Source organism: Anopheles moucheti, chromosome 3, assembly GCF_943734755.1.
Source record: "Anopheles moucheti chromosome 3, idAnoMoucSN_F20_07, whole genome shotgun sequence".
In the NCBI taxonomy this organism is placed as follows: domain Eukaryota; kingdom Metazoa; phylum Arthropoda; class Insecta; order Diptera; family Culicidae; genus Anopheles; species Anopheles moucheti.
The window spans coordinates 27,388,682-27,415,896 of NC_069141.1; the positions used below are offsets into that span (position 1 = coordinate 27,388,682).

Genomic DNA, 27,215 nt, shown 5'->3' on the forward strand with positions numbered 1-27,215 from the left:
CATTATTACACGTCACAATTTCACGTAATCCTTTGCAAACGGTGGGACCACAGCTCGTTTAAGGAGTGGCCCACATACATCCGCTTCCGTCGATAAATAATTGGATTCACGTTCGAGCACGGTACCTAATCGGGGCTATCGCGTCACGTACGGTGTGACTTGGTTTACAAACCGCAAAAGAAACACACAGCTTTGCACCAACCAATTTCGTAGCACATAAAACAATTTGCACCGCTTCTACAACACGTAAAGTAAAGCAACGTCGACACAAAAATACACACCGTACAAATCGAAAACAACACCTGCGATTTAAAGCCACACCAGCTGCTTAAAGGAATGGTCCGAGGTTGAGAGGTTTGTCCGATCCAAACGCTTTTCCAATCCCCGAAAATCGGACTTCAGACGGACGGAGCACGCGAAAAGTGCATCCTGCTCGTTCGAGATCACGTTTGCAACGAAGCAACGGAGGGTTCGTGAAACATGTTCGAACGTTCAAAAACGTTCGAAAAAGCGTTTCAAATGCGCGTAGCTTCGTTCTCTTTCTCTCTCGTGCTACGTCGTTGGCTACATTTCGCTCACACTCACTGTTTTTCCGATTGTGTTTTTTTTTTATTTTTCACGCTTTTCTCTCACATTCACTCACACACACTCACTTCGCGTACGGGAGAAGGGTGCGTGTGGAAAAAGTGGGCGTGTTTATCGCAGTGGCAAATTGTGCGAGAATGTGTGCGTGTATTGCGTGCCCTTACAGGGGTACTCAACTTGTGTAGCGCGGTTTTATGACGACCAAACACCGGAACAGGTGTGAAGATGCAGGGATTGCACAAACATTGCTTACAAATATAATTTTAAAAGATAAATTATATCACAACACATATTTTGTGGTGTGGTCGAAGCAGAAACAAAAAGAAGCGTTTCTCAGTTGTCTCAAATCTATCGCGGGACTCTCTCTTTCTCTCTTACCTCTCTTAAGCAGATGAATCTGCGTTCTGCGTAAAAGAGTCCTTTGTGATATATTATCCCTGGCATAAATTTAGACACCGGTTCTTTTCGTTCTCTCCTCGCTTTTCCGCACTTTTAGCAGAGCCTCGATCCCTTTTCCGCTGCCGTCATGTAAGAGTCCTTTGGAGCCATTTTGTAGCGCCATCGGTGGGCGCTCTTTTCACGGCTCGTCCTGGATATTAATCATCGCCTTTCGAGTGGGAGCGCTTGTGCCATGTCGTCCCGGATAGTCGGTGGATATGACGCAGTGGCACCAGGGGGACGCATCTATGAAGCGTTTCGTTCACAGGCACCATCGTCTATGAACTTTCCGGTGCACGACGCCCGAATCCATCGGCTTTTATTTCGACTGGAGCCCGAAACGAAAAGTGGATACAAAATAGTTCCTCATTCCCTACATCTTGACGCCTCGGGAGTCATCAGATGCATGGGCGAAACGATGGCGGGCACGGAGTCTCGGCGGTTCCCTTTTGCTCTCCTTGATGAGAGCGCCATGGCCAGTGCAAAGGATCAGACTATCCGTGTGCGTGTGGGTGTGACGTTGCCACTTTTCCGATCGCAACCTAAGTCGACGTCGGTTTGCAGGATTAAAGTCGTAGCCGCTTTGATGCGAAGGCTGCCCGAGTGGAGCTTTAAATGAGACTTTAATAGCACACCGGGCCCGGATACTGGGTTCTGGTGGGGTTCATAAATCAGTATGGTGGCGGGCTCCTTTACCATCCATCACGGACGAGGAACCAGCGTGTAACACGTATCGAAAAGAACCGTCCGGAGGGTTGGAAGTTTGAAAGAAAGCATGATTGACGTTAACGATTCAGGGCAGACGCGATGGATGCGAACCGTTTCGTTGTATATTGCGTTTTACGCTTTGGAAGTTTTGTTTACTTCTTGATGTACATCAAATAGCTAATGCTGCAAGGTATTTGATTTCCTAATTCCAAAAAAATACAGTTGGAAGTTGGCTTTTTGGTTAGTTATGTTACAGCACATATGTACCCATCTCTGGACTTTTAATCCATAATGTGTATTGTTTACATTTTATAGGCAGTTCCCGAGATATGCTATTATAGCGGATTCGTATTACCCGGGAAAAATCCTCGTATCTCGAATTTCCGCTTAAGGTCGAATCCTGGTACAATTTTGTTCATGCTTCAAAGTCACAAAGTCGACCTCCTTCTGTGCACTAAATTTATTCAGCGAATCAGGTTATTTTTAAAAAGAATTTATTAAAATAAGTTTAAAACAAATGTTTTATATGACACAGAATAGTATTTTCGATCAATTTTTCACCTTTTTACTTAGATTTTGTGCTATAAGCAAGTTCAGTTGTTGAGTTTCTATAAACCACGTATCTCCGAATCCCCGTACAAGAGGAACCGCGTATCTCGGGGACTGCCTGTATATACATTTTTATTTGGCATGTAGATATTAAACACCTTTCGTTTGTAGAAATTACCGTAAATTATTTTACCAACTAAACATGATTTATACAGTGCCCCTCAGTTTTTAAGGGCCGTATCATTACTGTTTACAAATTTTTTTGTTGAAAAGTTAGACTCGGCTGTTGAAAGTTAGACCAGTGTCGTCTAAATTGATTAAAATACAACAAAAACTGAATGCCTAACGTTCAAGCTTTTCTTGCTCTAAGCCTCAGCTCGACCGACAATTATCATTATTGGAACCATGTACCATGCCTGTCTCACTGAAACACACGTCCAATACGAATTAGCACAAGTACAAATCATTGTTTGCATCTGTAAGACTTCCAACGACAAGGATTAAAGGGAAGACATTTATTCCACCCGCATTTGTGAGGCACTTTGAACGTGTTAGTAGAACAATTTCACATAAGCAGCTTTATTTCTCACACATAAGTCTCGGATAAACTTACTGCACCCGGCGTCTTTGAAATATCTAATGACCCCAGCGGCGGGTACCCTTCTGTTGCTTAAGAACTCGTGCAAGAATCGATTTGTTATATTGCTAATCCAACACATGCCCCCTTCGCCAGACGGCGGGGTGTACTGTTATGCAAATTTATATTATAACCATTAGCAAAAGTATCGCCTTCTCGGACGGGTGCGGTCCATGGCGCAGTTGTACGGATTTGCTGACGATACGCTTTGGCATGGCAATCGTTTAAATCGTACCACCGCCAAGCATATCACGGCTAGACTATAATAGTTATTATAAGTGTCTAATTTATTTATTTCACTTAGCGTCTCTATCTTTCCCTCGAACGAGGGGAAAACTTTTCCAAAAGAAAGTGCTTTTGCTGACGCAAAAGCGGCACAGCCCCACACACCAGTCGCACTGCACACGGCTCGTCATCGTTGCAATAGAAAATTGCTCGCCTTTCGTTCACTATTGAACGGCTAGAACTGTACGGGGTGTGCACGGGACGTTGGTAGAAAGTTGGTCCAGATTTGCAGAAAGTTTGGCCAACATTTATCACCACGTATTTATCGTATTTAATGCACCGGAATGGTAGGAAAGGACACGGAGACTCCGGGTACGGATAAATATCCTTAATGTACTTGCCGGTAAATAGTAGCAGGACCCCCAGATCTGTTCGCATACCAACCGTACCCTGTTGTCATGGTCGTTGAAGGATGTAATAAAAACAGTTCATGCTAGGCTTTTAAGTGATTATCACCCATTTACAGCATTTGTCACCCCGATTGGCGAAAGCGAGGGTCGAAATAGTCTAACCTGTTCTGCCAGTCTGCTGTGGGTGCCCGGAAAGAGTGCCTGGAGGGAAGAATTTATCGCTATCGTAGGTTTATTGCGAAAGGCGAAGATTTAGATCCGGGATACGGCATTCGGCGTTTGAGTCGAAACTCGGCTAACTACAACTTCACTCAACGTTGATTAATGTCCTTTTCCCAACCACCATTCCCGGCGCACAGGGTGCAGGTGCATCGCCCAATGCAGTTTGAAGTGTCAGTGCGATACGGATCGGAAAATGTGTCAATTCACCGAAAGCGTTCCTGCATCATTCATTCCGCTAATCGATCCATTAGAGAACGCTGGACCCACCGACTGGTCACGACCGGAACGTGGATGGATTGGTGAAATCTGTTCCACTTAAACCGTGTCTCTTGCACTGACCATCTGTCAGATAGTCGGGATTTTCGTAACACACTTTCACGCCGCCGTGGAAAACCCTTCACCCATCGAGGGCTGCCGATGCTAACCCGCACCGAATTGGACATGTTTGCAACTCGGCACATTACCACGTGTTGGGATGGCTGCTGGTCGCCGGCTGCCGGTGGTTGGTAAAGTGCATATGACCCCGTGTTGATCCTATTGCCACAACTTTTCGGAATTGCTAGAAACAAAATAGAAGGGGGAAAGAACTAAAGCGCCCGAGAGGAACTGATCCTTAAATACCTTATTGACATTTATACGACCGGCGTTTTCGAGCCGTTTGCCCAAGTACCGTACGGAACAGTCTTAGGGGTGCAGCAAAAAAGCGGAACACTCGTAGCAGGGGTCGGAAGTGATTCGCGCAACTCGCAACACCAGGGAAGTGATTTCCCGCTCAGAGACAAACTGATGAACCGTGTGAGGTCAGAATTGATCGGTTAGAATGCTTAATCCGCACCGTACTGCCTTACCGGCCGAGTGTAAAGAATTTATTCATTCGAAAATTTATTGCACACCCAGTCCGGGAGAAAGACAGACATTCCCCGCAACGATGACAGATTTGTTGGTCTCGAGGGGCGTACATTTGTCGTTCTTTTACTGGAAGATGTGTGCACTTTTTTGTGCGTTGGTAGATTTCCCCCCCCCGGTAGCATTCATCGACCAATGACTTCCGTGTTTTTTTTGTTGTCGTTGTTCCGGTTGTGTTGAGATTTTTTCGTTATCCCGGCGTGTTATCCCTCAGTGGAGGGTTTGGCTGGTTTCCCTTGCGTCCTGTACGAGTTGTAAAAAAAGTCAATTACATTAACAACAGTATGTCGCACTGTGTTGCGTACGAGGTGTATCGGACAAGGTGTAAAAAGGGATTGTTGTATGCACACAAAAAAAGAAAGAGCGGAACTCAGGAAGCTTGAGGCTATTAGACTCATCTGTTTAATTGATGTTAACTATTTTGTAGTCACTTACAGCGACACGAGTCAAACTGACATTGATACGGTGTAATCGGGGATATTAACTCTATTTTGTACTTCTGGATCAATTTCAAAGGTCACTACGACTTGCTATGGTTATGTGTCATGAGCTACTGAGCTCGCTCTCCGCTAGTCAAGGTGAGCTCGCGATCGTGATCTAGTAACCGGACAAACAACGAAATAACAGCACAGAATTGAAGTTGATTCGCTCATTACACTCGGAATCCGTTTTAAATGTTTAATTTATATACGTAACAGCCCAAAAGGAACAAATCCAACATCCCCTTTGCAACAAATAAATCCACTCAGCTAAACCGGAAGCAGCGCCAGCTTCCTTGGTGTGACGTACAGCGTCCGGCGATAAAAATCAATTATTCACAGAAATCTTTGCTCCTCATTATTTTTCCAAAGAGCTGCAAGGTTTGCTGCGTTCACTAAACGGTGTCATTTATTCTGATTACCGCCGTAGCGAGCCCTTTTGCCTGCTTCCGTTCGCTTTCGGCGAGCAATGGTCGCTTCGTTGCGTTCGCCAAGTGGCAAAAGCTGTCGCTCTTCGGGAGCATCAGTAACACGGATAATGAAATAATCCAATAAAGCTATCTTAACTTTTTCGCTTGCGTTCTAGTTCCACTTTCTGGACAGGAGATGCTTGCGGGATATGCAGGACAATGCTCGGGAAGGGTGTGTAATGCGTCAATAATTAGATCACACAGTTCCCTAACGGTGGAGAAGCAAGTGATGGTTCCGTGTGTCGGAAGTTTTGCACAAACTGCGGGGCTGTCGAAATGTGTTTTCATTAGTGTGCAGAAATTTATGAAAACTTATAGTCTAATTTAGTTCGCGAATGGAAGAAGCAGCATGAAGAGGATCGGGTTTTTGTTTTTGTCGTTGGCCGATTCAAATATGGAGGAGAGATAAAACTGGAACAGGCAACATACGCCCCATTCATTTAATTTCACCATTGTTTAGTAGGGGTAAATGTGTGGGTTGGATGGCAATGTATGTTCGTTTCATTGACAGCACAGTACGCAGTATGTGAGCAGTTTACGTTCCGCTTGCTCAACATTTACGGCACCTCGTTCTTGTCGGGGGAGGTTCAAGCATTGTGACAATCTAACTACACGCACACATCGCACACTTTTCGGTAGAAATGGTAGAAATAAAATCAACTACAACCGAGCGGTGAACTCCCTGCTCGAATGTCTAGTGCTCTTGAGAGTTGAGGTTTGTCGTCCATAGCAGGACATCCATTTGCCGTGGATCCGGATCGCTTCAATTCCTTGTGTCTGCGCGACTCGGTCGAGGTGCCTTTCTAATGGCTTCCATGGGACATGCCGTAAAGTGTAGCAATGAATTTTTATTTCAATTTTATTTCGGTATAATTTCTGCCCTACTGTCACTAGCCCCTGCGACTTGGACGACTTCCTACGGTCGGCTGCGAAAAGTCGCTGGTGGGTTGGCACCAGCGATGATGGTTTTTGAAACAGGGAACGGAGAGTACAAGGATGACAAGGGACATCCCGGATCCATCGTTTAGGAGCCACCGAAGAAGTCATGACGGGTTTTTGGGGTTTTGCTTTCCTGGGGCTTATTTGTGGCGATTGTGGTGGGAACGGGTCGAATGGATCGATAAAATGAGTGAGTATTTTGTTTGTAGTAAGCTCATGCTAACGATGGATTATGGAAGCTGTGAGTAGAGATTAGTGACGAATTTTTTACAAAGATATACGTAGCTTGCTACACTTAAATCTAGGAGATATTATAAAAAATTATTTTAGAATGGAAATTCATAAATTTCCCTTATATGAAAAGTGAAATATATTCAAAAGGGATAAGATTGTCACTTCAAAACTCCCTGGGTATTACACCCAAGCGCATATCATTTTAGTATAAAATAGTTTTCATAAATTCCAATCCAAGCGTTTAATCAACCGTGTTGGGTTATTTCCATTCAATCAGAAAATTGTACCAAAATAAAGGGTAAAAAAAAACAATGAAACACTTTAAAAATATCAAATCTCTATTCCCAATTTCGATATGTGTCTTTGTTCCTTTGGGAGGTTCGCAATAATCCAGCAGCCGCTACTCCTTCGTCCCCAGTCCCACGCAACATTTAAATTCGGAAACATTCGAACCTATTCATTCGTATTTTATGGATTCCTCTAACAATATTCATTCTCTTTCTCTCGAACACTGCCACTTTTCATAAACAGAGCTCACCATGTTCCGACCATGGTTGCTTCTGCGCTCATCTACTGCTGCCACTTCCACCATATGATCGTCCCTTTCTGTGGTGTGTCCCATGTTTTACTCAGCGTTTCTTCAAGGATTGGCATACGGAGTGTTCTTAGTTTCCCGTGTACCGTCATTGGTTCGAATCGGTCGGGCTGGCATGAGCACTACAACCAGCCAAAAGGACCGGGGTGAGGGGGGGGGGTATTGAAGTATCAGTGTGTATCTCTGTATTTCGAGTTCCGACCAAGGGGAGTTCATTTGAAATACAACCGTTTTTTATCTTCCCGTTTTCTCACCGCATCGTTCCTTTTTGTCCCGATTCCCGATGGGGGCGCATGGTCCTTTTTGAATTTGGGAGAGCATTTTTCTTCACGCACACACTGATACACCCGCACTGAGGGGGGGGGGGGGGGGGGGTTTGTGGATCGACGAGGCGGTATCGTGGTGTTGGAGCATCCATAACACAACATGGCAAACCATGTACCATTTCCAATCCCCCACGGTTTTGCCCATTCATTGCCCCCTCGGGCTAGTGGGCAGAAATGTGGGAGAGTGCGTAACGGTGCAGACGATACAATAGCAAGATCTGACGTTGGATTTCGATTCGTACCGTCAGCCTCGGGCCAGCACGTATTTATGAGCTATGAGTTCCCTTAAACGGTGGAAAGCGGTAAACAACTCCTCCACAGCAGCGCGCTATTGGGGAAGCGCGGTTAGACGGGTAGTGTTCGTACAACCCCAACGACACACTCGAAGCGCGTCCTTTCATGTCTCCGATTCGCTTTGATGTCTTTGTTGGTGACCATTTTGTGTATTTGTCCTTCGCTTTTTGCAAAACCCGATGGTACCAACGGAACGAACACACCGTCGCCCTGGTTCGCTACGGCGGGCATGTCTCTGGAGGGAATGAAAATGGAGACCGGTAGAGTGGAGATGGCCGGGCTGGATGAACACTTTGTGGCCGCTAGAAACATCAATAATTTCTCCGCTCATCTTTCGAGGCTTCTCGGTGACTGACGGTGGATTTAGCTGAAACAGCGACTGTGGTACTGCGGAGGATAAATTTATCGTTGCATAAGTTACCTTGTGCACGTGTTCTTTTAAGTTTTGGACGAACGGCACAATGGAACTGTCGAAAGAAAATATCAATCGTGGTTTGGGTTGCTTTGATCTTCTCGGTTGGAGAACAATCAAAGACCAGACGAATAGAAATATCCCATATCTACAGGGAAATCATGCAATGCTATTCATTACTTGGGAAAACAGTGGCCTCAGCACTCCTTGATCACATCACCCAACCAAACAATAACTGTAACAGTACACTTAAGTAATGAATCGCTATAAAACAACGCCGAGTAATGACCCGATGCTTAACCGCCGAATACGCGAACAATAATTAGGAGAAACGCTCACTTAATGTTTGCTCGTTATATTTAATAAACCGTTCACCAATAAAAGCGGTAAAAGTTTTTACTGTCCCACCGACATTCGGACACACACTGGACACATCCGTATGTGTGCTGCAGAAGCCACTTGGACGTATCACACTGTCATAAACTCACTCTTTATATCCCAACCGATTAAAAGAGGTCAACTGATGATGACCACGACCGAGGTAGAAGTTGCCCAACTTTATCTTCCTTTTATTTTTTGGGAGGTTTGGTTCAATACTGTACACAAAAAAAAAACGAGAACAGCGGAATCGTGTCCACAAAATGGCCCCATTCCGGTTAGTGCAGCGAGCAAAAGGAGTAAAATAACAATCCATAAAGAGTGTGTTGGGTGCCGAGTTGTCCCGTATCCATTAAATGGTTCCGAACGTTTTGGAACGCTTTTCATTTATTTAATTTACTCCACTAATGTCCACGAGGATGTTGAAGACATGCTTGGCAAAGTGCACCTTTGTTCGGGGTCTTTCTGTCAGGTGGAAAAGTTTGAAAACAAAAGCCATTTAGTGTTGTACTTTAATCCCGGCTCGCTCTGCCCTCGCGTTCAGGTGGTTGGTTACTCGCATTAAGCTCTTCGACCTCGTACGTCGCTGCTAGTTGGTTGTTCTGCTTATCAGAATCCGTGGTGTACGGTACTCCGTGCAGCACCGTGCCACAGCGCGCGGCAAAGACAATGGCGATAAAGATGAGGGAGCAAACTCGTAAAAAAGTACGATGACATAATGTAGCTGGTATCTGGTAGCGGCTGTACCAGCTAGAGAACAAGACCTGTTTTACCTTTAGGTTGTTCACCTATTCACCTTTAGGTTGTTCCTATTGGTGGCCGCAACAAAATGGCCGTCGTTCGTGGCCGGAGGATAAGTCTGGATTTTGGAAGTCTCGCACATCTCGCGTTTTAATACGACCTGTAACACGGTTTTCGGTTGGCAGAGTCGCCGGGAAAGTATGGTTCGGTGTTGATGAAATGAGATTAAGATGGGTTCCCGCGATTACCTTTGTGCGTCAACCCTCTCGGGCCTCTCTGCCCCCGGTTCCCCACTACGAGTGCGACGAAAGCACAATAGGTACCTCGCAGCATCTCGCACAAGGCAATAGGGCTGCAAAGGGTCAGGTGGTAACGCTGGCAAAACAACCGTCACGTGGCCACATTTTCCGGATTTCACTCCACGTCGGTGGGTGGTCGTAAAAGCAAATGGCAGCAACCATTGCCCATTGTTATCCTTTCCTGTTACATCAAGCGCCACGGATGAGCAGGGCGCTTCGGTAGCTGATGTTCGCCGGGTTCGCCGATTCACAGATGGGTACACTCTTGCCTTTCATCGTCCCGGTACTCTACCGGTGCTCTTATTGGAGCAGTGGCAAGCATGGCGAATGAGGGCCTGGGTATTCTTTGCCGTTGCAAGATTGTTGCTTGCTGATGGTGTAGCACAAGTCAAAGGCACTGCCGAGAGCGAAAGGGAGCAGCAGCAGCAGCAAATGTTGCAAACATTTAATATTTATACAGAGCAATTCTGTTGAATATTTTAGCAGTGCTTAACGAGTGTTTTCCAAGGCGCGGTGTGGTGGGTTTTTGTTTTAAAGGTAACAAACGATTGCGAGGGGAACGGGAAAGCGGGAACCATGATAAGCCCCGCAGGCCTCAACTGGAGACGCCCGGTGGGTTTCGTCTGGTGGGAAGATTTGGATTTTAAGAGCTCATTTCTGCTGCGGTGCCGTATTTTCGGGGCCCCAGCAAGGGCCACGGGGTTGAGCGCGTCAGCAAGATTGAAGTAGGATCAACGCAAACATCAGACAGGTTTGCTTCTTGGTACGTCGTTCCACTACCGGAAGGTCAAGAAGTAAACGGTGATGGTTGCCTGTTCTCTTTTGCTACTGCTGTCGTGTGGCACGGACAACACCGAGCGCAACATTATATCAGAGCTAATTAATTAATTTATGTGCGAAACAGGCAGTGAAAGGCACCGTTTGCTGGTCGTGATTTGAGGACTCGCTTTGATTCGTTGAGGACACGGTCAAGTATCGCATCTTAGTCGAGGGATCGGTTAAAGTTGCGTGTTTTTGATGAGTGTTTGAAGAATTGCCAGGAGATACGGGATGCAAGTTTACTTCTCTTTGTTTGCAGAGTTATCGTTAGTATTGAATGCAATTCAATATTGATCAAATTCTGCCTTTTAAGATTATGTAAACTATTTGAGAAATCATGCACTAGGCAAAATAAAGCAAATTATTAAGACTTCAAAGATATTTCGGGTCTGGAATATTGATGACTTGCACCAACAGAGTGCAGGATTTTTGGACAAGATTACTCCCCACGATCGTAGAAATTTAATGAGTCTAAATTTTGCACAACATCATTTGCACGCTACAGGGTTTGGCAATAGATAGGATTTGTCGTGCCTAACTTATTGAGTCGCGCAGGCAAATAAGATAGAACATGACATAGATGGCGAAGCGCAAAACACTTTACGGTATTGCGTGCACAATTTAGTGAATACCAATTCTGTCAGGATGTTTACGCACATGCGGATTCTAGAGTTGATATTTAATTTACAAAATTTTATTAAATGCTAAACAGATGCCGTGCAGATTAAGAATTCAAAATAATGTTAAATAGTGATAAACAAATGTGTTTAGTTTTTTTCAAATTTGATCGTCCAAAATTTCATTTTATTTCTCAACTCTTGAATCCGCATGTGCGTAAACAGCCTGACAGAATTGGCTTTTACTAAATTGTGCACCCGATACCGTAAAATGTTTTGCGTTTCACTATCTATGTCACGTTTTATCTTATTCGCTTGCGCGATTCTTTAAGTTGGGCACACCATATTCTATCTACTGCCAAACCCTGTATCCTGCTCGTCACTGGATTTGCTAGGATGTTATTCAAAACTACTATAACAACGGGTAGGAGGTCCTGCTTCATCACATGGAAATCGTGTCGGTCTAGTGATACTCCACTTCTTAGTCACGACGAGGACATCCGGCAAGATTACTTGTTCGAATAGATTCTCAATCAAATCTCTATATCTTCAAAAGGATATTCGTCGTCTTATACCACAACAATCACCATACTACATTCAAGTAAATGAATCCTCGCAGATGCTACATCTGTCGTGTTATATACCCCCTTTTGCTTAACACTCTGCAACTTTTGTCTAATGAAATGAACTTTCGCTTGAGTAAATGCATCAAAATGTGAAAATGTTAAAAATTAAACAGAGATCAAACATTCCCTGCTAACATCTTCACTAGCCCACCACTAGTGGGTGAGGTTTTCGCTGGCTAATTGGTGACGCTTCGCTTGTTACAATCGACCCGTCTCGTTTCGAAGGGTTCCTTATCCCTTCGATTCGCCGCTGCCTAATCAAATATGTTTTTCTACCAATCATCTCGCACCGTGATATGCTGAAACCAACCTTGGAACAGGAAGATTGCAAATAAACTCTCGGTATCGTCCCAATATCGCTTCCCCAGCACCATCATCAATAGGCACAGCACAAATTTACCTTTCATAATTTTTGCTACGCCGTAGATACGCACAAGTATTTTGCGCTAGGATTATTAGCAGAAAAAAACGGTTCCATCGGGACTGGTAGATGAAAGGAAGATCCCTCGACTCTCGGTTCCATCCTGAGCAAACAGACATCCAGCGCACTGTTTGCTAGGAAATGCGAAGTATGTGCTTGTGCCGCGCAACATAAATTATCTCTCACGAGATATGAAGCCACGTGAGGCTCTTACCGGGTCTGGATTCCAGTTAAGTTCCCCGCACGCAACCACCGACGCACTTTTTGGTCGATAATTTTCCGGCCCTCTTTACCGCCCTCCATGCCCTCCGCTGATCGGCACAATCTGCAGCGGTAAGACTGCTAAACGGCGTATAATTTGCTGTTTCCTCCGGAAAACCAATCCACCGCCAACACACAAAACCGTAGCCAAAGTTAACACGCACGCACCGGATAGCGTAGGACGAGCGGACGGGTGTGTCCCTCGGGACACTCTACCGCTTGTTTAGCGTTGAGCATTTTCCCGTCCCTTCCTGCAATTTCCCCGGGACAATGTGTAGAAATTTTCCCCCTCGCTTACAGGGCTGTCCCTTTGGAAGGTTGCAAAGGCTTCGGAGGCTGCTGTGGAGGGCGCATCGAGATGGTGATGTCCGGAACTGTGGGACGTACGTGACAACCGTGGTAACAAATGGTTCTAATGGTGGCGGGTATTCGAAAGGGGCAAACCGGCAGGGAGGGTAAATATGTTTGTTTTAGCATAGAAATGACTCCTCGAGCGATCGGAACGCAGCGACAGTGCGTCCCCTCGACAAACCCGGACAAACTTCGGCAGTCGGCTAACTTTGACATCTCGATCTCGGGTGGCAAAAAACCAGCGGCGTTCGGGCAAAGCGTATCGCAACAGATTGCCGTATCTGCTTGCAAAGCAAACAAAGCCCCGCAGGACGTACCGGGTACCGGGAAGCCAAACTAGCGCGGTATCCCGTATCGCCACTCGAACAAACACACCGAAGAGCGAGTCTAGGGAGAGAGATGTTGTAGTCCGTACCCTTGGTGATGTACTCCCGGGGAAAAAAAGGGGGAAAAACCATCGAATTTCCAGACCAACGGACGAGAAGCCGAGGGTCGGAGGGTGGTGGTAGGACCGATGGGTTGGGATGATAATTAAATTAATCATATAAAATTTTTACTGCAGAAACCAGAGCGAAACAATAAAATTGTTTATTTATATTTATGGGCTTCGCGGAGGTTTTTTATTGATTCTAGACTTTAACAGGCCATTTCAGCATTTTCAGCACCCGCGGGCTACATTCTGCCACCGGGCATTGGGTTGGGTTGGGTGGAGTTGGTGGTACAAGGGATGTGGATGAATATTCATCCCTTTCTGTTTTGGGATGCACTGCACCAGATCTCGAACGCTGTTTCTGCTGTACTGAGATCGTTAACTGTGCCAGAACCAGAGCCTGTTCATGGTACATTTAAGCTGTACAGATGCTGGAAACCACTCAAGAACAGCGCGAATCCTTAGATGAGATGTCAGGGCACTGAGATGAACCTCCTCGGCAAGGCATTGTCCGAACCGATTTTATGTGATTATGGTAAAATTAAGCTTCAGCATCGACGCGAACAAAAGGTTTTGTAACAATCGAGGTTTGGGCTGGGAAAGTGTCTCCGGGTATGGCCGGGCCATACAGGGAGCGTGAGAATCTCGTCCAATAGTTGCAATACGTTTCCCATCGGGCGTAGCAGGCGATTAGATTTCAATCGATCCCCTTAAGTTCCCTGAAGCCCTGCGCTGTTCTATAATTACTGTCGCAAATCTCCGCTTGATGTCCGCTTCGCTGGTCGCAAGGAGAGCGAACGAGATCCTGCGGTAATTGAATACTGGTACCGATCAAAATCTGCTCGCGGGCGTGTTCGTTTCTTCGTACATCGGGGTGGGCCACCACTCACTTGTCGTGACGGAGAGACCCGAGACTTCCCAACACTCTAGTCGACAATCAGCTCACAGGTCGGTCGCGTGCTGGGCCACCGTGCCGGAACGACGTCATGTGGAGGACGGTTCGATTCCCCGAAGACTGACACACACACAGGACGGGTATCCGGACGGTGAGTGTTTTCCCCGGGGCAGATTATATTGAATTAGTTTTGATAATTTTTCATACTTTTCCGTACCGCTTCTTGGTAGACGGGCTCCCCTGGGAGTGTTGCTTGATACAAGCCAACCAGCCTCTACCGATTCGTTATCGATCCGCGGCAACGTTCTAGAAGCGAGATAGTCGGGAGACACTCCTGCGAGACAAAACCGATGATAAATCTAGCGAGCGCACTTGTAAGAAGTCAGCATTAATCTAGCACTCGTTACACATCGTCCGTCCCTGCTGGACTGCGGGCACTGGACAATGCTGACAGGAGCGGGAAAAAAAATCTCCGTACCACTGTTGCGATCGGATCGTGCCCATCCGACGCCATTGTGTTACCGGTGACAAAAGATTTTTGTCCCGCAAACAAAGGGTCTTCCAAAGCCATACACACAACGCATGTACAGAACACATGGTGTGTACGTGTGTGTGTCTGTGTTCCATTCGGTTCTATTGTGTGCGGAAAATGAATGGAAAATCGTAAAATTAAAAAGTCGCTCATTTGAAGCCCGTATTGCAGCCGGGGGTTGAAAATACAGTGAGATGGAAGTGAAACCCATCCACACATGAATGCATTGCGAAAAGCATTGCACAAACACACACACAATGGGGCACCGGGACCAGGACCACATCTGTCGGTGTAATGAGGTGCAATTGAACAGTTTTGCCAGTTGGCATTGAGTTTATAAACTTGTAGGAGAGTGTGTTTTCTTGTAATTCGGGGTTGCTTTGTTTTGATGATTCCATCATTCCAAACTGACAGTAAATGCTCTTGGAAGAATACACGCTGACACGGCGGATCAAAGCAACCTGATGGGGAAGACAAATTGAACGAGCTATTCGACAGAATGTCAAAAAGTTGTACACGCAAAAGCATTGAAATAACGACGCCCCATTGCTCAACATTGTTTGGAACTTGTGTTAAAATTGGGGAAGTTGATTGAATAGTCCAAGTCGCGCGATGTTTATGTATGATAACTCAAAGACACGGCACCACGGGTCGCTATTGCAGGGGTTGACAAACAAAACATTATTTGTATTCGAATTGGAAATAGAAACATTACAAACATGACTTAATCCTCCGCGACTTATTGTTAATAACACATTTGTCAAACAGTGATTATGTGCGCACGTGACTTCTGATAATAGATCTAGAGTATTTGTGTAGGCTTTTTTGATGCTCTAAATCAGGACTCTGCTCGTTCCTTTTGGTGAGGACCTTCAAAGGGCAACCTACAATTTGCTACTTTCCATTACTTTCCACCAGCGATCACTGGTGTGAAGATTGTGTCAGTATCCTCCCATTCCCATTTCGGGGCATCCGAAATGACCGAACAATAACCACGAAAGAAACTTCCCACTTCACACAGTGTCGCCGGGTCCGGATGGTTCCCAACAATTTAATGCGACCATTTCGTTCCCGAGCACGCACAAACGGTCGGGAAAAAAGAGAAACCGAACGGCTGACGCGTCACGCCAAGGGTCATAAATGGAAACGAAATGGGTCGAAAATCTGCGCCACGCGTCCATTGATCCGCACACGCCTTTCCACGCCCTTTTGCCTCCCCCCGATGGAGGGTAGTGACCAGCTGACGTGTGGCGGCCAAGGTTGTCCATGCCCTCGTGTTTCGTCTCGTGAGTGATTAATGCGGATCGATTATCGACTGGTGGGCCTGGACCGTTGCCGCTGAGTAAGTCACCGCTGCTGGTACGGTTGTTTGGCACGCTCCGCTAATTTAATTACAATCTTCGACATCTTTTCTCGCAGCGAGCGCGTCAGGAGCGCTGCGTCAAGTGCGGGATGCGTGACAAAGTGCAGAGTTTTCCATTAGCACGTCCCACTTGGGAGGATATCCTTCCGCCATACAATCTGCTGCGAAAACCATTCTTGACGCGTAGTCGCGTGCAGATTTCATTCACACAGCGGTGTAGAGATTGTGTCGGTTTGCGTGAAGGGAGCGTAGCGAGACTCAAAACAAGTTAATCCTTTGAATGACACAAAGCATCGGTGCTGGACGTTTCGTAAATGGGGAAAATCCATTTGCTCTCGAGCAGAGCTTCGTTGGGGCTCTAATCCCTGTGCGGCACAATGTGATTGAGCAAATTTGTAAGACGACGTTCCGGTGCCTGCGGGCATCTTGGCATCTTGGCAAGTCTAAGACTAAGGTCTTAGACTTTGGAAACCGAAAACGTCCGTCTTGCCGTATTGGTCCGTAATCCCAATTAGAGAGCAAACCACCCGGCTGGTCACTACATCACAATTCCGTAGATCCATTCCCATCTGGACCCTCCTAATAGACCAGGAGGACCACCAGGGTGGTGGCACGACCCGGGGTGACTTAATTTGTTTGGATCTTATCAAACTTGCATGATCGTCCATTTGTGGCAGCCTTCTGCCCATTTGCTTGCTGAAAGCCTTGCAAGCGGGGAAAGATTATGATCGGTGATTACGCGAGGTGAAGATACTGCTATGGGTGGGAAAGTGACACAAGCGTCCCCCCCGCAGTTCTGAGCGCAGGAAAATGACAAAATAACAAACTCCATTCACTTGACCCTGCACAGCACCCCCCTCCGGTGCTGGTCTGTCTCGCTGCGGTCGAGGTGCTAATAGTGGCGCGGCAGTGGGTGTCATTTCCTTTCCAACCTTGCGCACAACCATCGACGGGACCACTTTTCCGAGCTCATTATTTATGCAGATGATTTTATTATAAACATACGCTACCACGTTCGACTTCCGGTGGTAGAAATTGGAATTGTGCCCCGGCAGAGTGCATTCCCACTCACTGCCCGGTGACTGTTCCTCGATTAGAGTGTCCCGGCCAGGTACGCGGCAACGGATGAGGTCAGGCAATGCACTTTCAATTGCATCAGTAAGGTTTCCTGTTTGACTTACGATTACTACCGCTGCCGGGCTACGGTTGCATAGAGGTCACAACACAAGGGGAGCGAGACAACGGAACCGTCTCGATAGCATCATCCGAACGTAATTTGTTTTTAATTAGAACACTTTCCCGCATTCTGAGCCAGAGCACACGGAAAATGGCCATCAAACGCGTCTAATGCGAATAATTGGACGATGATGATGATGATGATTGCCATCGCTCGCACATTACATGCCAAACCAACTCCAACACTAATGGATGTCGAAATGGGTCCACATCTACGTAATTGAGTGGACTTTTGAGTGTTTTGCGCAGGAAAATAACTGCTTCCCTATCGTTTACTGTGGCCGTTCATATTTCTCGGGAAAGCTTTTACGAATATTGCACCCATCTTTGGCGGAAAAGTGGAAAATTGCATAGCGTGCAGCAACGCTTGCATCGTTGCTCTTAAAGCTGTGCTTTTCCAATCACTATTACAGGGAACTGAGCAGCTCCAGTAAATTGTAGTTGGTGTATAAGAAAGTTCTTCCTACCAGGTACATGTCTGATAAGTTTTCCCTTTTCACTATAACTACACCAGTGCCTGTTTCGATCCACATTCAAATGAGTTCTCTCTGTTACCTTTTTTTCTCTCCCTTTTATTCAACTTTATGCCCAGTATTGGAGCTCAGAATTGCTCGCGCTAGAATGCGTTATTTTACAACGCAATCTTACCGCTCGGCGTTGAAATTAACCGATTAAACTTTACGATAACAGCTTCCAACGGGTAAAACAAGTTTGACGCTTGCTTTTCGACATGGAAACGGACACATAAACTTACCAATTAACCAATCGAATCAATTGAAAAAAGGGGATGTTTAAACGGACTTTGGCCTGGACAAGAAGAAAAAAAAATGGCCGCGAACGAAACCCACCGAGCTCGGGCCAAAATTGAGCGCAAGCTCCATGGGTGTGAAAGAACGCAAATGGCAAATTTATTTGTTTTATCACTTATAACGCAATAAAATGTAATATTTATCCGCCTTCACGAAAGGGCGCGCTGGCAAATGTTCGCTTGGCGGTTTTGGAGGTGGCACAGCGAGCTATTAAATTACGCTTAATTCGTTTAAACTAACGCCACACTCACACGCCGCTTATGGTGGAAGCGGAGTTGTTCGTCGTGGCGGTGATCGTTCTGGCGGTGAAATATGATCCAATTCACACACACACACACCAAGCAGCAGTAAGGAAATGGGGAAGGTGCGAACGAGCGAACGAGGATCCCTGCTGTCTTGTTTTGATCACGCTTGATGCCCTTTTAGCCTTCCTTCCATCAGCCGTCGAGGACGGTTTGTTAATTTTATTGCCTTTTTCCCGGGTTTTTCCTCACTCTCTCTCTCCTCGGTTAGCATTCTCTTCGAGTTTCGAGTGTGCACATGTGCAATAAATAGCTATCGTCCACCCTCCTATCCATTTGCAGGGCAGGGAAAAAGGATCCGCTTTCGGTTTCCCTGGCTAGGCCTCGCCTCACTAACTGTAACGATCGATGATGTTTATCTTGCCATACCACCGGTCGGGCTCTTTTCTATAAGGCAAAACAAAAAACCGGAAAAATCAACCCTAGCCGTACGAAAAAGCACAGCGCTGCGCCAGTGCTGTGCGAGCATGACAGTACATAAAACATTATTACGCACTCACGGGTGTGACATTTACACGGCGGGATGCCACCACCCGGATCGCGACACCAGAGCAATGCTCGGCAACTACGGGACCAGAATGCCCGCAGTGAGCAGGGACAGTTTTCTCTGCCCAAAACACCGTTCCCTCCAGCTGCCGTGCAACTCGAAAATGGGTTCGCCCTTGCGTTGCTGAGTAAATAAAACACCCGACAACGGGGGACCGCGACAAGTGGTGTCACGTCGGCCAATGTTTGGTATGCACGTTAGCACGGTGTCCTCTTTTTATGCTTTGTTTTCCTGGAGTCCTAATGCGTCCCAGGACTACTCAGCCGGAAAACGGTGCAACCCGTTGAGCGTTTGAATGGTCGCGTTTAATGGAGGCGCACGGTCTGTTTCCGGGAAAAGCCGAAAACACCGAAAAGGGCGCGGGGGCCCTGGTGAAGGAGTGGAAGCTATTTGGGTTTTTTTCTTCCTTCTTACTTGTCCCCGGGTGTGTGTGTGTGTGCGCACTGCTTCAGAAGCAATAAATTAAACCGTTTATGCATGTCGCCGCGGGAGATCGCGAGACAGAATTGCAAATGGACAAAATGCTGCTGCTGGGAGGGGGCGCAAAATGGACATGATCGTAAATCAACGGAAGCGAACAGAACCGAACAAAAAAACACGATACGGAGTTTTCATACAAAATGCACTTTTCTGCAAGAGCCTGTTTCTTTGGTGAGTGTCTTTTTTCTGTTGGTCAGCTTGTGTCCTTACCTGTAAAGAGAAGAGAAGAGAATGATATCGATTTAATATCGATGAATAAAAGCTGTAACGCGTGTAAACTCTCTTGTTACATGAGTTTTGAGGTTAGTTGAGTGGATTTATTACATCAACAGAAATCAATAGATTTTAATAGAAATATCCTTTTGTCCATATAAATAACAAAAATTATAACGTGCTTCACGAGCTGCATGAAACTTGATGGAGGACAGGAGACATGCTGACGTGGCCATGTAGGGTGGTAAACTCAAACTGAGATGGACGGAAGACGTGGATGCTTCCTCCAGAAAGGTTACTAGTCGAGGACGGTACTCGATCGCGGTTTAGAGTACTCCTGCAACAGACCATGATCACTACGTTGATATAAACATTTAAAAGGCTGTTAAGAGGATTCATAGCAGTTATCGAGTAAATTTGTGGTGCATTTGTGCAGCGTAAACAAAACAAAAATCTTATACAGCAAAAACAACCCCTGAAGTAGTTGGGAGTTCTTCTATAATTGTTAGAAAAAATAATACTTCAGCTTCAATCGCTTCTCGACCTATAAGCCAAGTTTGTAACGCACAATACTAGTTTTAACTACTTTAACTACCTCATAGAGCAAGGACTGACGTTTGAATTGTTTAATTTAGTTTATTGAGTAATGTCTGCCTGGTGGTTCATCATACAAACTTATAGGTGATTTAAAATTAAGATTAAGATTAAGCCTGCTTTAAGAGCTAGGAGAGGAAACTATTGGAAGGGGCTAGGAATTAGGAATTAAAGAGAGGATCGTAATAAAGCAGTATGCAGTATGAAAGATGGAAATCAAACAAGTGAGACGAGGAATTGAATGCACGTAAAGCACGCAGCAAAGAATCATTGCGACCCACAGAGGTATGGCGTAAAGGGATAAGTGAAGGGGGACGAACACCAAGCAGCTGACACCTAGACTCAGAATCTGGCAGTATGGCACTCGATGCGGTCAATGTGGATTAGAGCCGTAGGAGACCAGATTACTGAGCTATACTCTCTATATATGAAGCGTTAAATTGAGACTACTATCAAGCCATACAGCTAAGTCCTTTACCAGTGTAACACGATTACCTGGACATGATTTAGTCATAGGAATAGGGCAGAGGAGTGCGGGAACGTGTAAATGAAATAACTTGTCCTAATGGCAAATAGTGAGGGAGTTAATAGCACACCAATAGGAAAAACGGTTAAGGACATCTTGAAGAAACACACAATCTAATTGTAGTTGAAGAAATTCTATTCAACAGCAAAACATTACCCTGCACAGCCTGGATGCACCATTTATTTATCTAAATCAATTAGCCTAGAAACAATTACTCATTTCGTTGCGATTCCACGTAATGCCACCCACATTATGTGGCCCCGGGACGTCCGTGACACTGACCCACATATCAACAGCACGATAAACAGCACACGGGCACAAAGAAGCCAGGGGCTACAGAAATTGACCATCGAATAATCGACCCGGCCGAATGTCAGCAAATGGGAACAACAGCGTGTATGTGACTGTGTTCCACACGGGCACACCTTGGAAAATGTGGCCAGTGTGCTAGTGGGTAGGGCACATCATTCAATCCATTCGGGGTGGCCGTAGATTTCGAGTGTTGTGATGCGACGCAATGGAAAAATAGCTCGACCCCACAATCCCACCAGTTTAATGCAATATTGTTCCGGAAGTGGTTCGACAATCGGAACGGGAGTGAGTGAAAAATTTGAATGGCTAATTCCTGCTCAATAGAATGTGGAGGCACAGGGTGGAAAACTTCCATCAAGACGTATGGGGTATACACACAACGTTATTGATCACTTTAACGCGAGCGACCAGCCGTATTTACGCACGTATGTAGAGGTTTTTCTGTAATCGGCCTGTATTGGGATGATAAACACCGGAAGTATTGGGGAACCCCAAACCAACGCCAGCGTTCAAAAGTGGGGAATGGTTTTAACAAAGCATTAAACGCGCACGTTTGCAATCGATCGGTCAATGCTAAACCGATGCTGGATTGGATGGTGAAGTTACCAGATCATAAACCAAACGTTCCGCTCAGTTTGTGGCCAGTGTGCTCGCATCTCGTACAGCTAGGGGTGTGTTTATGCAGGGTGTGTTGCAAGTAGCTGGGGAACGCTAGATGATTAAAAACAACCGAGTTTAACACGTATTAGCTGACTTTATGTAAAGAGTTTTTCTTGATAATTATTTTTTTTTTGGAAATAAAACATAAGTTTATTTACTTTTTTATTTTTTTTTTCATATTTTAATCAAAAATATAAAGAAGATCGATATCGATCGATAGTGGTTTGATTGAGTGGGGTTTTAAAAGAGGTTTAATAGAGCACTGATTTTTAAAATGTTCTGTTTTATTGAGTCCTATGAAGAACTCGTGTGAATAGTAATAACATAATAAATAATAAATAAATAATATGTACATAAATAATAAACAAAAACACTTGTTTTAAAACAATGAAACAAATAAAGTTACTTAGTTACAAATTACAGTTACTTAGTTACTTAGTTACAAATAAAGTTATTTAATTAAACAATTACACAAATAAAGACATTTACATACAAAAGGTAAAACATCACACTGATGTAGTAAGTATAATATGAGGTTAAATAAAATACGAACTCAATAAAACTATACATAAAATATTAACTCAAATAGTGCAAACATGCACAGCAGCATGAAAGAAAGAAATGAAGAAAATAACACTCGTTCCTACAGAACGCTCCACTTAATCTGGGCACATTGTTTACTTACAGCCGGCATGACATTTATGAAGTAATGTGCTTCATGGTCCAAAAGAATTGCTCGAGGCAGAGCTTCCCTATGCATAACTCATCTTGCCGCTTTTTTCCTGAGTGTGTCGTACATTTTTCTATAATTCATTGCCCATTTTTACCCCGTACGCTGTGTTTTCATCCCTTTTCCCTAAACAAGTGTGCATGTCCTATGGTCATGTTACACTTTTTTGTTGTTGAACAAAATACTTTTAGATAATGTTATGCTTTTTTTGTTGCTTCGCTTATGTGAGCCTCTGGAAGTGGAAACTCGGCCCCACTGGATCCCAGCTGGGTTTGGGCTTCAGGGGTTGAGAAAACCAGAGAAAAGAGCAAGCAAGGAATGAATCTTTGTTTGGTTTTTAGAGGATTTTTTAGTACACGAAAACTCGCACACACACACAAACCTCATGGAAAAGATTCGGTTTGGTAGTTTATGACTTTTTGTTTTCGGTCACGTTTCGGTCAATCCGACCGAGGCGTGGTTTATGAGAGGGTGCTGGCGATGATTCTAACGCATCATGAAATATTCATACACGGGGAGTTGTATCTGAAGTTTCTTTTTTTGGCGGGGGGTGGGTTTTTGTTTTGGTTCCAAAAAGGACTTTTGCGATTTTTTTTCTTTACGCTTGAAGAGGATTGTCTGGAAAAAAAGAGAAATACAAAACAGTAAATGTCCTTTGTGGCGAACAAACTGAACATAAAAAAAATACACCAAATAAAAGGAAAGCAACGAACGGCGGAAGTAGAAGCAAACACGAAGAAAAGGGCATTGTTAGAAGGAAGGAATTATGCGCAAGGTTAATATTCAGCAGTTTGCTTTTTATTAGTGCGAGTTTTATGGTTCGAGCAGACTTTGTTCTTCCTCCCCTTGCTGCTTCCGATTCGCAGTTATGGAATTTAAAAAAGAAAGCATGCCCAGTTGAAGTGGCGAAGAATGCGATACCATTTGCAGTGAAATGGCAAAGTAGAAAAAAAAGCCAACATTTTGTGTGGTACGGTTTTTCGGGATGGAATTCGAACCGCATAATGGTCCTTAATCATGGCGAATGACATATTGTCGGAAAACGTAGCATTAGCCCTTTTTTTGCCTTTGGGTTGTACATGACAGTTTTAGGATATGTTTGAGTTAGAAGTATTATGTCTGAATAGGTAAAAAAAACAGATATGCGAAGAAGTTTTTTAGACGAAAGTGGGATAATTGTATAATAATTTACTTTTCGGAAGCTTAAATTCTGCGATTTTTGTGAGCCATATCTAGATTTTTTCCCTAATCTGGCATGTTACTAACCTGCATACTACCAACTCTATTACACTAAAACACCTTAAAATTTGTCACATTTTAAAACAAATTAACAATAAAAACAGATTTTCATAGCTGCTCTCCTCATAACAAGGTTCTCAACGCACCTAATTTACAGATTAAAATGTGAACGATCTCTTGAGCATAAGCACCATTCATTTCCGTCACTAAACACAAACAAATCTAACACCCTCTCAGCCAACGTCAAGTTTTTCCGACCCCGTGTCTCACGGAAGAAATCCCCGCTCGTCCGTCACACACTCGACTCGTCAAAAAATCCTTCCGTTGACGTGAGCACAAACAAAGGCAAATATTTTCCAACTCCCTTGCTCCCTTGCTGGCCCTTGGCGCACTCACTCATTGTCACCCACCCATCGATCTCGTCACGCGCGGGCATCCATCAAAACCATTGCAGACGTTTGGTTTTTACCGTCATTCAATTATTCACTGGCTTTTTCACTTTTTGCTGGCCGGTGTTGGTAGGGCGCGGTGGAACCGTCAAGCAAAACATTAATCCACGTGCACTCGGCAGGGGGCATTGTGTGCCGAGTTGCCGTGTGTGTGTGTGTATGTGTGTTGTATGCATGTCCTTAATAATGGGTTGCTTCCTTCCGCTATTTTGTACCTTGGCGTTGATAAAAAGGGCGAACAAAAACGGGAAAATGCGTTCCTGGTGGCGTGTGTGGTGGTAGGCTCGCACACTCGTGGGCAGCAGCGCACGGGTGAATGCATTAGGATATCATTATCGAAATAAATAACCACAGATGGTGTTCGGTACGGTTAAATGGATTCCTCCACCACCCGGACCAAAAACCGATCCGTGGCACGATGGTGAGCTGTACGCTTTTCCCCTTCCGGCAAAAGAAAAACCAATGGAAAAGCGTCCCTGATTTACGGGCGCTACTCATTGGCGTGGGCAGGGTGAGACACAGAACAATTTGTTCGTGTAAATTTTAATTGATCCAACAGGAGAGTTTCCATTCCCTAGCGCTGCGGTTATAAGTTTATTGGCATTGTAATGTTGTTTTTTATTCTCCAAAAATCCGGCCCCTCCTTTTCCGTTTTTATTTCCCCTCGAAAAAACAATTCAATAAAACGAACTAAAACAATGTCCCGGAAAAGGGATGATCTCGTTTGACTGATCGGTCATTAGAGTCATTTATGCAGTATGTTATTTTATTCCGCAAGGGGTATTTAGATGTAACTCAACACAACTAACACTACTTGGTTGTCTTAACACATTTGTCAAACTTGAGAGACATATCCAGCACTTTTGCCGTCATGATTTCGTATTTGGACGTAAGGCAGCTGAGCAATTGTTCTCGGTATGGCTCAAAATCAATTGCGAAATGTTTCACCAAGCCGGCATTTGTATTAATAACCGTCACCGTCTCATCATAGACCTACGGAGCACAACAAAAATGGATAATAAAATTAAGAATTCCACTAAACCACAACGATCGAACGCATTACCGTGAAACAGCTTCCATTTTCCAGTTTAGCGCAATCCCGTACTTGTTGCAGCTGGTCGAAAATTTCATGCTGAAGTTGGCGTACTCTGTCATGGTACACCATCGTTGCATCATACAGCGCTGTGGTTGCCTCGTTCGAGCATAGTGCAACAGACATTAGGCTGATGGCACCGACAGTATGTGCGCGTGGCACGAGATCACGTACGCACTGAAGGTGCAGTGGGAAGGGACGTAACTTTGCCATTCCCGAGGACACTAAACCGTACGAGGTGTAAAGCATGTTTTGTAAGACCTCTCCAAACCGATTGTCAGCCTTGGATTCGATCGACTGCAGATCACCGAGCCCAGTCTGGATGAAGTTGTCCACTTGGCTAGAAAACTCGGCGACAGCTGTATGAAGATCGTCGGGAAGGTGTTGCAGTGTACCCAGCATCGATCGGAGCAACTGTCCACCGTCAGATGCTTCCCGGAGAAAGCGTCCCGATGCGCTACGAAGAGCAGCACCGTACAGCATATGGTACGATCGTGCGATCTGGGTGACATCGTGAAGATCTTTCAGTTCGGTTGCCTCCATGTGAGGCGGTAAAAAGAGTACTTTGAGATAGTGTTGCAACTTCTCGACACTGGAAATTAGAAAAACGGCCATCGTCGTGGACATTACATGACTGGTGGCACCGGTCAGGAAGCTGTTGATCTCCCGTAAATCACCCAACTGGAGGGTATCTTTTAAGAAATCTATCCGCATCAAATGCTCACTCATATTCCGCTCCAGGAGTTCCAACTCTTGAGAAGCGTTCTCCTTGCGGTAGTACTCTGGGAAGGGGATGTTAGTCTCATTCAAGTAGCTGTTTATTTGATGAAGGTTTTCTGCTAACGGTTGCATATTGCGAGAGATATCTTGCGCCTGAAGAAGAATGGTGATCTTGTCAGCTGCTTCTAGCGCGTTCGTAAATGAGCTGTTAACTTTGCCTAAAGTTTGAGTAATATTTAAGGTAAGTGGCAAAGTCGTATCCGGTTTCACTTCGGAAAGGGAAAGTAAGCTAAAACGCAGTACATTTCGAAGATACTCCAATGTTGGGAGATAGTCCAATGGGTCGAATGCGGGTGCCGCGGAACATCCACCGAGACACTGAAACCAATAGGAGCAAAAGAGGAAAAGCTGTAAAGATTATCCAAAAAGAAGAGCTCCACCATTTCACTAACCACCAGCACGAACACTAGAACTGACTTTGGCATCATGCTCCTCTTCGATAGAACGCACTTCACTCTACTGCCACTGCACCACGGCGTACAAACCCTTCAAGTGCTCGCCGGTTAGACTCTTTTATACGGTAACACCGAAACTCATCTCGATTGCTCTCGCCAGCAACGCTCCGTTGGGTGTTGTATACAGTTACACAACATTTCTTTGCTGTCTGCTGCTGCTGTGTAGCATAGTTGCAGCATAGGTGCACTGAGATGCACCTGTTTAATCTGGAGCATACTTTCGGAAACACAAGCACCCACATACGTACCACCGCCAGTACACTGGTGTCGATCTCGGGGGAAATATATATATCTGCCCGGTGAATGCACCGTCATCTACGCGTGATAGCAAATGGTAACCGTACCCATAGCCAAGCCTCCACACCTATGCTGGGGCTGGTCTAATACCATTGCAGCAACAGCACGATACACGAAACGATAAGCAACCGATAAAAGGAACACTGCATTGCAAAGGGGTGGATTTTCAGTTTGCAAGCGAATGGTCAATGGCGAACTGATAAAGCGTGTAACGGGTAGGATCAGTTCTGGTGTGACAAATTGACAGTTGAAAGTTCATGGAACGGTTAGGATTACGATGTACTACGCTTTAATCATGACGGATAAATTTAGTCAAACCAAGCATGATTTC

The 27,215-nt window shown here is 45.1% G+C and overlaps 2 protein-coding genes across 2 annotated transcripts in view; both read right to left on the reverse strand.

Annotated features, from left to right (window-relative positions):
* Nucleotides 1–27,215, reverse strand: part of LOC128301728 (LIM/homeobox protein Lhx3) — a 40,858-nt gene that overhangs the window by 4,069 nt on the left and 9,574 nt on the right. The window lies entirely within an intron of this gene.
* LOC128301729 (uncharacterized) lies at nt 25,070–26,560 on the reverse strand. Its single transcript, XM_053038340.1, has 3 exons — nt 26,525–26,560; nt 25,323–26,450; nt 25,070–25,252 (listed from the first exon to the last, which is right to left on the reverse strand). Exons 1-3 carry the CDS (start codon nt 26,558–26,560, stop codon nt 25,070–25,072), a joined length of 1,347 nt encoding a protein of 448 aa, XP_052894300.1.

Bases quoted from the DNA above. Each gene is read 5' to 3' on its own strand.
- LOC128301729 (XM_053038340.1), bottom strand. From the start codon at position 26,560: ATGATGCCAAAGTCAGTTCTAGTGTTCGTGCTGGTG. The intron at 26,451-26,524 runs GTTAGTGAAATG...TATTGGTTTCAG, and splicing joins TTCTAGTGTTCGTGCTGGTG to TGTCTCGGTGGATGTTCCGC. The intron at 25,253-25,322 runs GTAATGCGTTCG...TGTGCTCCGTAG, and splicing joins AAAATGGAAGCTGTTTCACG to GTCTATGATGAGACGGTGAC.